The sequence below is a fragment of the Coturnix japonica genome, chromosome 13 (assembly GCF_054131305.1).
Source record: "Coturnix japonica strain WE chromosome 13, WE-NBRP24, whole genome shotgun sequence".
In the NCBI taxonomy this organism is placed as follows: domain Eukaryota; kingdom Metazoa; phylum Chordata; class Aves; order Galliformes; family Phasianidae; genus Coturnix; species Coturnix japonica.
Window position 1 is genome coordinate 20,405,047 of NC_140675.1, and position 15,671 is coordinate 20,420,717.

At 48.6% G+C, this 15,671-nt stretch overlaps 2 protein-coding genes across 37 annotated transcripts in view; one reads left to right on the forward strand and one right to left on the reverse strand.

Annotated features, from left to right (window-relative positions):
* The window catches only part of MAPK8IP3 (mitogen-activated protein kinase 8 interacting protein 3), a 44,361-nt gene extending 31,235 nt beyond the window's left edge, over window positions 1-13,126 (forward strand). For 23 of the 36 annotated variants that reach the window (XM_085514426.1, XM_085514396.1, XM_085514402.1 and 20 more), the window contains 15 exons: window positions 476-571; window positions 800-961; window positions 1,785-1,950; window positions 2,416-2,601; window positions 3,219-3,405; window positions 3,598-3,720; window positions 3,900-3,980; window positions 4,516-4,583; window positions 5,370-5,518; window positions 5,777-5,948; window positions 6,082-6,195; window positions 7,480-7,518; window positions 9,493-9,672; window positions 9,938-10,081; window positions 10,635-13,126. In XM_085514426.1, the coding sequence (XP_085370552.1) occupies window positions 476-571; window positions 800-961; window positions 1,785-1,950; window positions 2,416-2,601; window positions 3,219-3,405; window positions 3,598-3,720; window positions 3,900-3,980; window positions 4,516-4,583; window positions 5,370-5,518; window positions 5,777-5,948; window positions 6,082-6,195; window positions 7,480-7,518; window positions 9,493-9,672; window positions 9,938-10,081; window positions 10,635-10,756 (1,989 nt within the window). In that variant the 3' untranslated portion in view covers window positions 10,757-13,126. The remainder of the gene's footprint in view (window positions 1-475; window positions 572-799; window positions 962-1,784; window positions 1,951-2,415; window positions 2,602-3,218; window positions 3,406-3,597; window positions 3,721-3,899; window positions 3,981-4,515; window positions 4,584-5,369; window positions 5,519-5,776; window positions 5,949-6,081; window positions 6,196-7,479; window positions 7,519-9,492; window positions 9,673-9,937; window positions 10,082-10,634) is intronic. The other 13 variants (XM_085514422.1, XM_085514405.1, XM_085514407.1 and 10 more) reach the window with 1 other exon arrangement.
* A 372-nt stretch (window positions 13,127-13,498) lies between these two features.
* On the reverse strand, window positions 13,499-15,335 carry MRPS34 (mitochondrial ribosomal protein S34). Its single transcript, XM_015877504.3, has 3 exons — window positions 14,952-15,335; window positions 14,843-14,885; window positions 13,499-14,188 (listed from the first exon to the last, which is right to left on the reverse strand). Exons 1-3 carry the CDS (start codon window positions 15,267-15,269, stop codon window positions 13,917-13,919), a joined length of 633 nt encoding a protein of 210 aa, XP_015732990.2. The 5' UTR covers window positions 15,270-15,335; the 3' UTR covers window positions 13,499-13,916.
* Window positions 15,336-15,671: the final 336 nt, after the last annotated feature.

Genomic DNA, 15,671 nt, shown 5'->3' on the forward strand with positions numbered 1-15,671 from the left:
TAAAAGCCAAATGTAGAACAGTTTGTTCCCAATCCTCCTCATTAGTAAAACAAACAAGAAAAAGTCATCAGACTCATTTGTTGGCCTATGGCTCATTTTAACTCTGGTCAAAAATCACCTGGAACTGTGTGGTGGAACTGAATGCATTTCAGGCTGCGATGGAAAAGAATGCCAGCATTCTGCCTCTGCACAGGGAGTGTACTTCAACAACACCTTTGTCTTTCATCAGTGCAGTCTGCAGCCTTGGCTGGCCGTACCTGGGACACCGTACTGTGGTGGGAGAGTCACTCTCTCAGATTCTCATCCCTGTAGGGAGGGACATTTTCAAACACAATGCCAGATGAAGCAACAGCTGCTATTGGCAACCACATCTGAGGCTAAGAAGCTTGGTCTGCCCTGTCAGTTAGAGCTCTGACAGTGCCACAGTCTGGTGTTTATGCCCTGGTACTGTCTTTCTGTTTTCTCTTCCTCACAGCTGAGCCCCAATGGTGGTCAGGAAGATACTCGCATGAAAAACGTCCCTGTGCCTGTATACTGTCGCCCGCTTGTAGAGAAGGACCCAACCATGAAGGTATGTTGTATGTGGGAAGAAGTACCTCTCGTACATAATTATCAGCTGATTCTCTGTGCCAGGTCTGACACCTCTTACATTTCTGGGGGTTTTTTGAGGCATCTCCATTTAGTCTGACTGGGTTTCCTAGCAGAAATTGACAGGACCTGTTGTTCACTCTTCAGTGTTTCAGGTGTTGGTTATGTGTGCTAAGCAGTGTGTGCTTAGGATTCTATTTCTGTTGTTTAGCTGTGGTGTGCAGCTGGAGTCAATCTCACGGGATGGAGACCTTTGGACCAGGAGGCTGGGAATGGTCAGAAATTGGATCCTGGACGGGATCCTCTCACCTGTGATCGGGAAGTGGAGGGTGAGAACAACAAAAGTAACCATACGTCTCCAGAGAAGAAAAAGGTCAGGTTTTATTTATTTCTCTCCAGTGTCATTTCTCATTCCATCACTGACACACGTTGTCTCTCTGCACTCTTTGCACTGTGCTGTGTAATGCTCTGGGTGAAATCTTCTGCTGTCACATCTTTCAGAGGCATTGACTATTTGGGGGAGTTTGGTGGGGTTCTCTTACATGGGAACTCGTGTGAAATTTGGAATAAATCATCTGGGGTGGAATTTTCCACTGTCAGCTTTTGAAACGTTTGGAGTTTGTAAAAGATTTCCAATAATGATAGGAAAGGACTGATGGTGTTGCTGGGAAGGCTACAGAGTCCCCATCACTAGAAATGAAAGAAGAAAACCACGCAAAGCCAAACAACAGAAAATGCTTGAAGAAGAACATAGACGCAGCAAAGCCCATGAGTTCATTTGGTTCATAAACTGAAGTACTTGAGATTTTGTTACAGCTCTGTTTTTTTTTTAATGTTGTCCTAAGCATTTTGTTAAGAGCACAGATTTACATACAGATACAACATTTTGTTGTCCCTGGTTTGTGGGTTTTGTCACAGCTGTCTCACGCAGTCTGCGTATGCTGACAGCACATCCCAGCTTCATGGTATTCTGTCTAAAGTTGAATGGTCAGTGATGTTAGTCAGCTCAGAAATTAATGGCTTTTGGCCGTTCTTCCAGATACAAGCACAACAATGAGAAGAAATTTTGCATTGTTCCTGTTTTCACCAGCTAGGAGGAGAGCGGAGTCTTTGGAACTGCTATTGTGACCTTTGCATGCACGAATATTGCCAAGTAAGAATATGCTCTGATTCTGCCCATGTTTGTTCTCCTGAAGGCAAAGGAGCTTCATGAAATGGATGCCACGTCCAGTCGTGTCTGGATCCTCACCAGTACCCTGTCAACAAGTAAAGTTGTAATCATTGATGCCAATCAGCCTGGCACAGTGGTGGACCAGTTCACTGTCTGCAATGCTCATGTGCTCTGCATCTCCAGCATCCCTGGTAAGTAGGGTCCCACCACTGGCTGTGGTCTGCACAGGGTCACCATCTGCTCAGCTGAGGAGTGACAAAGTTAGCATCCTCACTTCAGAGTTAACCTTTGGAAGCTGCTGCATTCTGTAATTGTCCCTCAAAACCGTAACTCCAGAGCTTGCCTTCTTGTAAGTGGAATCTTGTGGAGATTCTTCACTTCTGAGCATTTAGTAAGTGATTCCTTTGGCATGCAAAGGATGACTCCTGGGAGGAAGAGGGAGCCTTGCTCAGGTGTGGGAGGGCTCTGTAGCTGGTGCAGTGGTTGACACTGTCATGAGGGGATTCACCACAGTGCTGAATGATGCCATGGTCCCTCCCTGGGGCCTGTGAACACTAAGTATCAGTGTCCAACCATATGGTGACCTCAGACTACTGGGATGTGTAGATTGGCGGTGACTGCTAGATTTATGGGAGAATCTGTTCTTTGCCCTTCAGCGGCCAGTGAGAGTGATTATCCTCCAGGAGAGATCTTTCTGGAGGGAGATGTAAATCCTGAAGAGTCGTCTGGAACAGATGGTGTCTTGGCAGGAATCACTCTGGTGGGCTGTGCAACTCGCTGCAACGTGCCACGAAGCAACTGTTCCTCGCGTGGTGACACACCTGTGCTGGACAAGGGACAGAGTGAGTTTTGGAATACAAAACCTAATGGCGGTCACTAATCGCTAATTCCATGTGATCTTCTGGTCTTACGGCTGCATCCTTCTGTCCCTGACTTAACTACTTCAGAGATTTCAAGACGTTTCTTAATGCAGTACATGATACCTAAAGCCTGTTCGGTACTTTGCCCTTTAGAGCCATCCTTTTCTGAGTGATCCGCAGCCTAGTTGTGGGGTTAGTATAGCAGAATATTTTGAGAAGGTGATGTTAGCCCTCCTAAATCTTTCTGTTCTAATTGCTTTCTCCTCTCAACCGTGTCTTCAAGTCGTGTAAGCCTATATGAAAATGTAATAATGCTTTTGCTGATCACGTACTGCTGATTACCTGCTACCACGGGTAGCCTTGGAGAGCTGTTGATATTCTGTTAGTCTCAGGTTGTACCTCACTGAAATATTGCCTGTTTCTTTCCAAACACAGCAGGCACTTTGGAGGATCTTCTGCCTGCAATGCAGTCTTTGGGTTTGATTGTAATTTGCAAATAAGGATAAAGGGAAAGAAATTAAAACCTGATTTCTTTCTAGCTAGCTTTCTGCTCAGTCCCCCTGCTCTTTGTACACCTCACACTGTTCTTTGTCTCCTAGGTGAAGTGGCTGCTGTCTGCAATGGGAAGATCAACCAATCTCAGTCTACAGAGGAGGCAACAGAAGCTACAGAGGTGCCAGAGAATGGTACGAGTGAGACAGAGCCTGTTCAAGCCCGCCCTGGACCCCTCACAGAGCACGTGTTTACAGACCCAGTCCCTGCCCAGGCACCTCTTCGGCAGAACGGGTAGGCTGTCTGGGGCCAGTGTGTCCCTTCAGTTACTACCAGCTCTTTTCATAAGCTGCTTATGAGAACAAGCCTGATCTTCTCATAAAGTGTCAAACTTTTTTCAATTTTGTGTCCAAATAGTATTACAGATGTGAGTGCAGGTGAGCATTACAGTTAAAAGCCTCTAACAACCTTTCCTTGTCCCTTAAGGGAGAATGGGCAGCTGAAGACAGAGTCGAGCACAGCACTGCCAGACCAGGAGCTGAATGGGGATGCTGCTGGAACATGCACCAGTGCTGCCCCCACCATGTGGCTGGGAGCACAGAATGGCTGGTAGGTTCCCCTTAGGCAGGTTCTCTGCCTCGGTTATCCTCTGGCCTTTACTTTTTCATGTCCTTGCACATCTAGTTTGCTTTTTGTTTCTATCCTACAAGAAGTAAAAATTCAGGCCTGGTTAGCGTTAAGATGCGGGGCCTTGCTGCTAACCCTCCCTGATCTGTCCTTTATCCCAGGCTTTACGTGCACTCCGCTGTATCTAACTGGAAGAAGTGTCTGCACTCAATAAAGCTGAAGGACTCCGTGCTGAGTTTAGTGTAAGTACACACGCCATGGGACACTGAAGGAGGATGCTCAGTGTCTGAGCAATGTCTTCCATAAGGGTGGTAGTTCTTTGTCAGTCATCTTTTATCCTACTCTTAAGTGCATCGATTTGTCAGGAATATTTTTCTGGGGCTCCTGCTGAGTCACTTTCCTACACAGTTGCAGACATGAGCCAGTACAGAGAATAAGGAAGGCACTACACTGATATTACAGTACCAGGAAGAATTAAGTGGGAAGGAGAAGAGGGAAAATTGAGAAGGGTGTAAATAGAGGGGAATTTGTTGAAACTGGTGGATTTGATAATATGGTAGAGAAGTTAAACTCAGCAGGAAAATCATTTGATCTGACTACACATGAGGTAGGAGGTTGGACTCTGAGCCCTTATGGGACATTCCAGCAAGTCTAAAACTGAATGGAAATTGTAGGGAAAACAGAAGAATGGTTTGCCTGGGTATCAGAAAGGATCTGTTAAGTCACTTTTTTCCAAAGAGGTTTTTTTTTATACTTTTTCCTTTCCTGTGATTTCAGGCATGTGAAAGGAAGGGTCCTCGTTGCTCTGGCAGATGGAACACTGGCCATATTCCACCGAGGAGAAGGTGAGGATATTATGAAGATATTATTTTTTGAATTCTGTGTTTCTTGACCTCTTTGCAGTTGAAGATTTTGTTTCCCTGTAACTTCAGCGGGTCCTGAGCTGTGCTCTTACAGCTCAGAGGAATTTGCAAACTATGAATAATATTTGCTTATAAAGAATTTCTTTCTCAGTTGTTCTTTGGGTACCAGTTTATCAACCAGATGTTCTGGTTTTGTGCAATGTAATTTTTGATTCAGGCTTTCTCATGAGTCTGAGCCTGACCACTGACACACTAAATGTTCCCATCAGAAACATGATAAATGCTTCATTGCCTCGAGGCAAAGGACAGTATCTACCTGGTGAGGTAGCAAGTAAGAACAAGAGAAGAAATACCTGATCCCTTATCCTGGATTTGACTTCATGGAAATCATGTTGTCTGTGTGAGCTATGAGACAGCCCCACCATAAAGAACTGTGTGCTCCGTTTGCTTTTAAGTTTCCCTGCAGTCTTGTTAGTTTGTCTTTCTTCATCCCCTTCTGATTTTGTTGTACTTGTTAAGGAAGACTGTTCACTTCATTACAGTGAAAGGATGTGTAAATTAGCCTGAGCTGGAGAGATTTTAGCCTACCAAACTAAGCTTTGTCATGTGCGTGCAATCTATAAGGCTGTGCCTGAAGCAGTGTTATGTGCTGATGGGGAGTTCACAGACATAAGCAAGATCAGCTTTTAAGTATCAGCCTGGCCTTGTAGACTTAAATATAAATGAGATGGCAGAGGTGCGTCTTTCTACTCTTATTTTTCACCTTAGATCGTCAGTGGGATCTCAGTAATTACCACCTAATGGACCTTGGTCACACTCACCATTCTATCCGCTGCATGGCTGTTGTGTATGACAGAGTCTGGTGTGGCTACAAGAACAAAATCCATGTTATTCAACCTAAAACGATGCAGATTGAGGTAAGAGAGTAAAAGTGGCCTGCAAAGGCTGTCGTATTCTCTGTGGAGCCGCGGCTCTGCACCATTAATGTCATTGTTTGAAGCAACATGATCTGTACTCTATACTGAACTTCTTAGGTCATGTGGTATTATTAATAGGTTTTGTCCAATGCCTTTGAAACCCAAACAAGCAATCTCAGTTAAGGAAAACAGAATATACATACAGTTAATTGAAGACCTTTTGTGAACTTGCATTGCTCTCCTTATGTGGCATTTCAGAAGTCCTTTGATGCCCACCCTCGGCGCGAGAGCCAGGTGCGACAGCTGGCGTGGATTGGAGATGGAGTGTGGGTTTCCATCCGCCTGGATTCCACCCTGAGGCTTTACCATGCCCACAGCCATCAACACCTGCAGGACGTTGACATTGAGCCTTACGTCAGCAAGATGCTGGGTGAGGCTGTAGGGGTTGTCTCTCAGCAGTCTGTTGCTTACTGAGATCAGAGGGAAATGAAAATTCGTTAGCAGATATTGCCCCAAAGTCGTACCGTTTTAACTGACGCTCCCGTTCTTGTGTGTGCTTACAGGTACTGGGAAATTGGGCTTCTCGTTTGTACGGATTACAGCCCTGCTCATTGCTGGCAATCGTCTCTGGGTGGGAACAGGGAACGGTGTTGTCATCTCCATTCCACTGACTGAGAGTAAGTGGCATTTATCAGGGTGTTTTCTCTGTCCCCCTGCAATGAGCAGTGCTTTGGTGATGTTCTGCATTATGGCAGATGGCTCTGGTGGGCTGGTGCTTTCTGGACACTTTTGCTCTGAACTTGACAAGTGTTCAGGGAGAAGAGTGCTGAGTATGAATGACCCAGACTTCTATTGAACTCCTCATTAGTTACTGAATTAAGCGTTCAGCTGGATGGATTTAACCTGTTTAAAACCAATTAGAGATTTATTACTGTTCCTTTTCAATTCAGTTGAAGGCATATTTCTCTTGGGCACCAATGTCACCTCTACCCTCTGTACAGCCTTCTCTTTTGAGGGTGACCTTGACAGGGCAGACTGATGTGAACTGATTCTGTACCTGCTGGGAAGCAGGAGAAACAAAACACTGGGAATTGTAATAAGTCTCCAAAAGGAGGAGCCTGTGGGATGAGGAGTGAGCAGGAAGATCTCCCTGGAAACTTCTATCTGGTGTGGAGATGCTCAGATGTCTATGAGAGTATTTTCAGAATTCAACCTTAGAAAAAGCTTCATTATCTCAAATTAACATTCAGGTTTTATTAGTCAAGTAGAAAACAGAGTCCTAAGACAAGTCCAGTAGCAATAGTTGTTGAGAGGCACATCTCCAGCGCTGGAAGTTGAGCTGAAGCTCTCAGTAATCCTGTTCTGTACCTGCCTGTCATCATCTGATTATTATTTTTTTTGTGGTCTGTTTCAAAATACAACAAGGGGTGGGACCTGGTGCTGCCTGCAGCTCCTTTCAGTGGAGGGCAGCAAGATGTACATTTTCTCATCAGTGCTGGCAGGGAAGCTGAGAAGCAGATGGCTCTTGGGTTAAGGGGGCAAACCTGTTACAGCCCTCCTGGAAGTCAGAGTTGAAGTTGTCTCTTCTAAGACTGAACACCCCCTGGGACTGACGCTGTGGCTATAGGTCCAATTGAAGCTTGTTCCCTGCTGTAAACCAGTTGTGTTTTCTTCTGGTGCTTCTGTAAAATGTGATAAGCTATAAACCTTTGCTGGAATCTTTGTGACCAAGAACCTTCATCTATCTCAGATACTACATTTGTCTTTGTAAGATGAGAGTAAAGTGAGCAAGAACAGTGTTGGTATAAACTAATGGAGCCTGTAGCTCATGTGGTTTCTCCAAGTGTTATACATTTCTGTTGCTACCTGAATTTTCCCCCAATAATCACCTTTTTCTTCTCTCCCATCCTACCTGTCTCTTCCCGTGCCCCTTTGTGTTCCCACTCCTTGCCTCTGCCTAGCTGTAGTCCTCCACCGAGGCCAACTCCTTGGGCTCCGGGGTAAGTCCATCGCCTCCTTCCTTCAGCATTCACTTCTTCTGCAGCTGCTCACCTTTGCAGTCACTTTCCTACCCTTCCATCCCGCCATTCAACTCTCCCCATCCATTTTTCCTCATCTCTTTCATTTTAAGTTCGTCACAGGAGAAAAGTGACCAGAGACAATCATGTAAATAAGTCATTTCCTGTGGCTTGAAACGTTTTCATCCATCTCATGGATAGATCAGCCACCCCTTTGCTTTTTGTGTCGAGTACTTTACGATATAGTACCATACAGCTCTGCCTTTCTGGTAGGCCAGGTCTGTGTTGGAGACTGTGAGGGTTTATTCGTTCAGCTCCAGGAAGCAGGAGCACGCTGTTCTTCCAAGGTCCTCCTTGGTCATACTTGGTTTTCCAAGGATGCATCTCACATCATTTTCCAGGCCAGTGTTAGGAAGTGCTGTGGCACCTGCCAGCTGCAGGTAGTCAGCCAATGCTTTAAAAGGAGAACTTGGATGAACATTTAGAATTGTTTGGTTGTGCCAGTTAAAGCAAGGTCTGAGATCACTGTTCAGATTTATAATTGCCTCGGCGTTTTTAGGGACTGAAAGTGTTTTTTCTCACTGTAAGATGTTCCTATCAAGAAACATTATCAGTGCATCTCTCTTCCTTTTAAAGCCTCTGGTAGTGGTCACTGTGAGAAGCCAGATACTGAGCTGGAAGAGCCCTGACTACTGGAGCTCAGCCAGTTCTGTCCACCCTTAGTAAACCAAAGCACAGAGGTGCAGCAAGTTTTCATCTCGGGGATCTTCCCCCTGCACACACTGATTCTCATTCCTCCATCCAAATATCTGTACTTGCCTCAGCATCCCATCGTGAGTCTGCTAGGTGAGAACCTCCTTTGTTCCTGAGCCTCTTAATAAAGCCAGCCCAAGCCAACGTACAGAGCTACAGATAGTAAGCAATTCATTTCACTCTGTAAGTAAACAGGAAGTGAAAACCTTCTGATTTTAGTACTGTTTGTTTTACTGATGTGGGTGCATGCAGAAGGAGAACGTTTCCTGTCCTGATTTGAGCACTGTTCTCTTCCCTGATGAGTGGAAGCTTTCCCACCCTGAGAGCCCAGGCCTGAAGGCTGCATGTGTCTGAGCTCACCTTGAGGTTCTTGATGCTGTGGATGTTGAACATCTTTTTGATGTTTATTGCTTGAGTAGCTGATCTTCTAAATCAAGAACTAAGGAAGGCGCTGGCTCCACTGCTCTGACACTTGTTGGGCGGAGAGGCCTTTGCCAGACACAGATGCTGTGAAAAGCAAAGGACTTGATTTGGAAGCAACTTCAGTTTATCAGTGATCTGGATGCAGGACTGAAGTGCATCCTCAGCACGTGATGATACTCAGCTAGGAGGTGCTTTTGACTCCCTGGATGGATGAGAAACCTTGTAGAGGGCTCTGGATAGATAGAACATTGGGCAAGGAGCAACAGCATGAAGTTCAGCAAAGGAAGATGCTGAGTTCTGTGCCCAGGATGGAGCAGTGCTGGGCACAAGCAGAGCCTGGAAGATGAGTAGCTGAAGAGCAGCTCAGCAAAAAGAGATCTGGGTGGTGACAGCAGGCTCAGTGTGAGCCAGAAGGGTGCCTTGGGACTAAGAGAGCAAACTGCATTTTCAAGTCTGTTGGGTCACAGCATGGCTGGCAGGTCAAAAGAGGTGATTATCCTGCTGTACTTGGTGTTGGTGTGGCCTCACCTTGAATATTTGACTATGTATTGAGATGCTCTCAGTAAAATGCTTTAAGTTTTCATTAGTCCCAAAGCAGGCAGGCAGTTGGAGTAGATGGTCTTTGAAGGTCCTTCCAGCTGAACCATTTTATTCTGTAAGGTCTTCAAAGAGATTTGAATCCATAAAGAATTTCCATCATGGCTCATGAGTTTTCGATCAAACCCCTCCTGTAAATGGGGCCAAAACTATCACTAACAGCGTTCCTTCTCCTGTCCATAGCCAACAAGACCTCACCCACCTCTGGAGAGGGCAGCCGCTCTGGCGGGGTCATCCACGTGTACGGTGACGACAACAGCGACAAATCTGCCAGCAGTTTTATTCCCTACTGCTCCATGGCTCAGGCACAGCTCTGTTTCCACGGTCACCGCGATGCTGTCAAGTTCTTTGTCTCTGTGCCTGGTAAGGATGAGTGCAGCCCTTCCTCGGGAGTGTCTGGTAGTGCTGTCCATTCTGAGGTGGGAGCTTAGACTCACCTGCAGCAGAAGGCTGCCTGTTTTTGTAGCACTTGGAGATCTCTGTGGCTCAGACACTGGTGGCTCAAACCACAGTGACTTTGAGATTTCACCAGCAGAAGGAGCTGACCTGCTCCTGCTCAGTCATGTTTGACTCTCAGAGTGCCTGAGTGCTGAGCAGAGGCACTGATGGCACCTCTGTCCTGTCCCAGGCAATGTCCTCGCAACCTTGAATGGGAGCGTGTTGGACAGCCCGTCGGAGAACCCCAGCACAGCAGCCACGGAGACCGAGGGGCAGAAGCTGAAGAATGTCCTGGTGCTGAGTGGAGGAGAAGGGTACATTGATTTCCGGATCGGTGAGTGCCTGCAGTGAGGGGGGGTGGAACAGGAATGGGTGCAGGGGACCAGTGTGCAGAGGAAGGGGATCACTGCAGTGGGAAATCTGAAAAGCAAGGCTGTTTTTCTCCTACCTCCTGCTGTGGTGGCAGATAGGAAGTATTTTCCTTGCACAGCACGAGGCTTCCAAACCTCCCCCCTGCCTGTGCCTGCAGTACTGAGCAGTCAGTATTGATGGCCCTGGAAAAATAGAAACATCTGTGCCATTGGCTGCAAACACTGCTGTCCCACCGGAGTCACCTGTGCTGCTCTGGGGCGCTCTGTTGTAAACATTGGCTTCCCCAATGGTTTTTCCTTCAGTTGGAAACAGTTTGTTCCCCTCACAGAATCCTACTTCAGAAAAGCACCGTGCTATTATAGGTGCTCTCCAGATGTACAGGGAGGGCTCAGCTCCTGCTGCCTGTCATCAGACTGCAGAGACTGTAGCACAGATATTCACCTCCTGAACAATCCCAGGGCAGTGTAGCTTGGGATTTTCTTTTCAGCCTCCTTTACTCTGCTTTCTATTATCAGGGGATGGAGAAGATGATGAGACAGAGGAGAATGCAGGAGATGCCACCCAGGTGAAGCCAGTACTTTCTAAGGCAGAGAGGAGCCACATTATTGTGTGGCAGGTATCCTATATCCCAGAGTGAGAATTTCTCCTTTCCTACCAATGTAAGTGTCCCTGTTCCCGCCTGAATGCCACGATGTACATACAGAACGCCTGCATTATACCTACTGCTGGAAACCGACCCCAGACAACTGCAGCGGCTCCTGCCTCAGACTGTGACCCCTTTGTAACCTCTGAACTTGCAGCTTTCATCTTGGGCCCATGAGCTTTCTGCGTGGTTGGGTTATTGTTCTGCTCTGGAGCTGGCGTCTACACAGAGAGAAATGGCAGCGCATCCATAAAGTGAAGCTTGGAGCCAGAGCTGTGCAAGAGCTTTGCCTGGGGCTGGGGAGCTGGACAGGTGGTGGGTCTGGTTCTCCAGCAGGATGCCTTGCTCCCACTTGCATGAGAAGTAGTACAGCACCCTGGCGTCCCTGCCAAAGCAGCGATGGAGGATCACAGCTCCTACAGCACCCCAGGAGAAATCCTTCCTTGTTCACCAGTGGACTTTCCACCTTATCCACTATGCACAGAGGACACCTGAGCACAGAATCATATCTCACAGACTGACAGCAGCCAGGTCCAAGGAGCCTTCAATGGAAAGGAGTGTTGAGCTTTGGGAAGAGCTTTTGCTGTTTGGCTGGAGAAGGTGGCAGGGCCATCAATGTGGGAATACATCCTGCATCCTCCACACTTGCAGGTGGAAAGTCTCCCTCCTCTTCTGCTGCTTTTATCGTAGCAGTCGTGTGCTGGGTGACTCTGTGTGTCCAGAGGGGATTGTTTGGTAGCCTCAGGTGGGTGACAGGTGGTTGATTGTGGAGGCCATGAGGCCTTTGGAAACTACAGTAACAAAGAAGTACTGGAACCTTATTATTTTAAAGGGGATAAAGGCAGTGATATTATAACTCTCTTCTCCAAAAAAGATGTCAAGCAGAAAAGAATTCTTGAGTTCATGTTGTGAGCCTGAAAGCTTTAGGAGAAAGCTATCTCTGCAGAGCATTTGTTGGCTTTTAAAACACAGGCAATGGTAGACAGTGTTGGTGTGCTGTGGATTCTGCATTAACAGATCAGGAAAGACCTTATAGGAGAAGCAGCAAAAGATGCAGCCAAGGAGAGCGGGTTTAAGCTCCATATTCAAAGTGTGGCAGCTCCAGGTGTAGAGGCAGCAGTTTGTTTTCCCTTTCTGACAGCTGCAACAGTTTTTCCCCTACAAGGCTCCCTGTCAGCAATGAGTTTAGATCCCGGTGGCTGTTTTGTTGTTTCCTGAGCTGTGCAGCACTGGATCTCCCAGGGATGTCCACCTCCATCTCTGGGGAATGTGACCTGTGCTTGTTGCCATGGCCCAGGCTGCCCCCAAGCCTTGTGCTCTGCAGCTGTTCGTGTGCTGCAGGAACACAGCGCTCACTGGGGAAACTTTAATGTCTGTCCTCATTCAGCAGCCCTGAAATGCTCCTTGGATCCCCAGTTCAGAAGAGGCTGGGGCAGACAGTTCCCATGCAGGGAGGGAAGAGGCCGTACCCAGAGTGCAGTGGCCTCAGCCATCAGAGTGTGGGGCCACGACGCTGCCTGTGAGCAGCTGGTGATTTGCAGGGGTAGGAAACCAGCTGGGCTGTATCTGTAAGGATCGGTGACTTGCATTTGGCTGATAGTGCAAGCAGCCGCTCGGGTAGAGGGAACATAGAGAGGAGGCAGCTCACGGGGCAGTGCTGCCGTGCTGGGCTGCTCGCTCACATCACCTGAATGCTTCTGCTAGAACAGGCTCTCTGGGTCACAGCACGGGGTAATAACTGATGTTTAGACAGCAGGTTCCACAGACATCTAACAGTTAATCAGAGCCAGGAAAATGGCAAAATTCGGTCTCACTCAATGGCAAATCCAGTTCTTCAGGTGCATCAAACCTTCAGCATAAAAACACAGAATTACAGCGTTCTTACCTCTTACAACTTGTTCTTTATCTGGTTTTAGCGGTAGAAGTGACAATATTCAGACTTTTGTCACCCCTTGGTCCGTGGCAACAGAAGGAAACCAACCACTCTTGGGCCCAAGGGTTCCTTCCCAGTTTGGTGCGTGGTGTCCTCCAAGAGAAGCACACGACACAGGGGCGGCTCCAGCTCAGCAGAGTCAGCCCCTGCTGTCGGCTCCTGTCGGGATGTGGCGGCTGCTGGGCGGCAAGGTGAGAACTGGCTTCAACACACCCCCTGTCAAATCTCCACTGTGATGTATGTAAAGTATCTTGTATGTTACAAAAGGATTTTAAAAAGTGTCTTAAGGCCTGTAAACTCCGCTCTTTGGTCTGAAGATGGCATTCTGTAAAGAGACCGCTGTATGAATACGTTCCCGTGCTTTTTTCCCTATGCTATCAAACAACAAACCATATCTGTTCTGTATGTAATAAATGTGTTAACATCAGAAAGCGTCAGTATGTCTCGTTCCTGGAAAGGCCACCAGGGTTTCTGTGCCGCCTTTAGCAACATGGTGACACTTAAAGTGGTGAGAATGGCACCCAGTCAGCAGAAATGAGATTGTGTTCCTTACTGTTTGACCAGGAAGGGCTGGTTCTGCCAGCCACGTGCCCAGCGCACAGCGAGGCTTCCCTTGGTGCTGGAAATAAAGGACACAGCTGTCCTTGGGGGGTCCCCTCCAGCTGCAAGGTGTAAACCCACCAGTGATATTCTGATGCTCTACCTGTATCGTAAAGGCTAAAATAGGACCCCAGCAAACCATCATGCGGATCTCCACACACTGAATAAATAAATCACCCACCAAAGAACAAATTGTCTTAGAATTATGCTGTGGAAACATGAAATCATTTATTTTGGGTCTGTAAAATAACGTCACGTTTAACTCAGTTGTTCCTCCATGATTTAGGACTGACTTTAACTACATGAGAAACCTTCGATTTTTCAAGCTGCAAATGAAACTGCTCCCAAGCAGCGGAGCTGTGTGAAGGAGCTCTGAGTTCAGAGAACATACAGTGGATCTGACTGAGACCAAAGTTATGAGGGGAAAAAAAATGAAAATCCAAATGCATCTGCACCTTCCCTTTCAGATGAGATTGCAATACAGTCCAGGGCAGGAAACGAGGTCAGTTGGATGCACTGTACCACTGTAGGTACCAAGGGGGTCTGCAGTAACGTCATGTACTGCCACTGTGAAACGAGAGCACGTGGGAAGCTCAGGACACAGAGCAGGACCTTATGGACTCACAACGCTGTCCCTGTGGCGTCTTTCTTTGCAGCATTAACACGGGAAGGCCTCTGCACATCAAGCATTGGCTCCTCTGTGATTTCTTTCCCCTCTTTCTGCCACTGAGCGATGATCATGGCTCGGAGCAGAGGTGGGTATGGAAGGAACCGACACGTCTCCTCTGGCACCGGGGTGAACTTCTTGAAGGCCTCCTCCTCGTGCTTGGGCACCATCCGCCAGTCGTGATACATGACCTTGTCAATCTCTCTGTCTTCTTCTTCAGTTTTACCTGATAAAAGACAATGAACATTAGTGGGCAACGCTCAGCAGCAGGTTCCCTCCAGAAACTGCAGCAAGTGTCAACTCCTGTACGAAGATATTGAAGGAAGCAACAGTGAAGGAAAATTCCAACAGAGCCCCTGGTACCATCAGTGCTGCACTATGGGATCCCACTGCAGACCTTGGGATCTGACCAGGAACAGACTGAAAAGTCACAGACCAGCAGCTCCACATTGTGCAGAGGTCATGACTTGTAATGCAAGGAGCAGCTTGTCCCTCTGTATTAGTTTCCATGGTAAACAATAAGAGCATCTCCAGGCTGTGAAGTTTAATGACAGAAATGCTCAACAACTTTAAAACCTTTGAATGAGAAACGTTTCAAAAGCTCTAATAAATGGGACTTATAAACCCAATGTAAAGCAGGTTGGGAAATGGACGATTCACACATTCAGCTCCATGAGTTACTTTACAGTCTCATCCAGGAGCCCCCAATGCTGCTCCGATGCCTTTCCCTGCCCATCCCCGTGTGCTCAGCTCACACTTTACATCCATCCCAGGCCCGGCATCAGCCCCTCACCCCAACCCGCAGCTCAGCCCGAGCTCAGCGCTGCGGTTCCCCATTAACGTCCGTTACAGCCGCTCGGCTCGTGCCGTGACTCCTCACCTCTGAACGTGAGCCGCCCCCAGGCCCTGCCGTGATCCATCCCCTGCAATGAAGTTGCTCGTTCATTCCGGTGCCGTCACACGGCGGTTCCCGCTCCCCGCCCCGTTACCTGAGCCGTGTAGTCGGCGCGGACCTTGGTGATGACCCAGTAGCTGGGCTCGTCGTGCGCCCACAGCCACGACTTACGGGTGACCATGCGGCCCAACCCGAACAGCGGCAGCCGGCACAGCAACGAGAACAGCCGCTGCTCGTGCCGCACGTCCCGCCAGGCCAACACCGGGAGCCGCTTCTGCGTCAGCGGCCGCCTCATGGTCTCGTAGTCCAGAGCGAAGCGCTGCGAGTCCCGGGGCCGCTCCTTCATGGCGCGGTACTCGCGCACCTTCCGGGCCATGGCGGCGATCGGCCGGTGCAGCTTCTTACGGCCCATGGCGCCACAACCCGACCCCGCCGATACCGGCACTTCCGGCGCCCTCCGGAAGCCGCTTCAGGCCCCGCCCCCGGAAGTGGCTCCGCCCGGTTCCCGTCCGCCGCCACCCGCAGCTTCCGGCGCCCCCCGGAAGTCCGCCCCGCCCCAGGGCCCCGTACCGGAAGCGGGTCCCGCCCCGCCCGCAGGGCGCGGAGCTGCCGGTGGGGGCGGGTTGTTACGGGCGGGATCAGAACAACAACAACATGGCGCCGTGTCCATGGCGACCGGTACCGGGCAGCGACGGGCGGGAGGAGCCGGGCACAGCCACGGGAAACGGCTCCACGTGTCTGTACCGACAACAGCCGCTGCCCGCGGGGCGGCACCGGGAGAACGTGGCTGCTTGAATTAACGAGTGCTCAACGT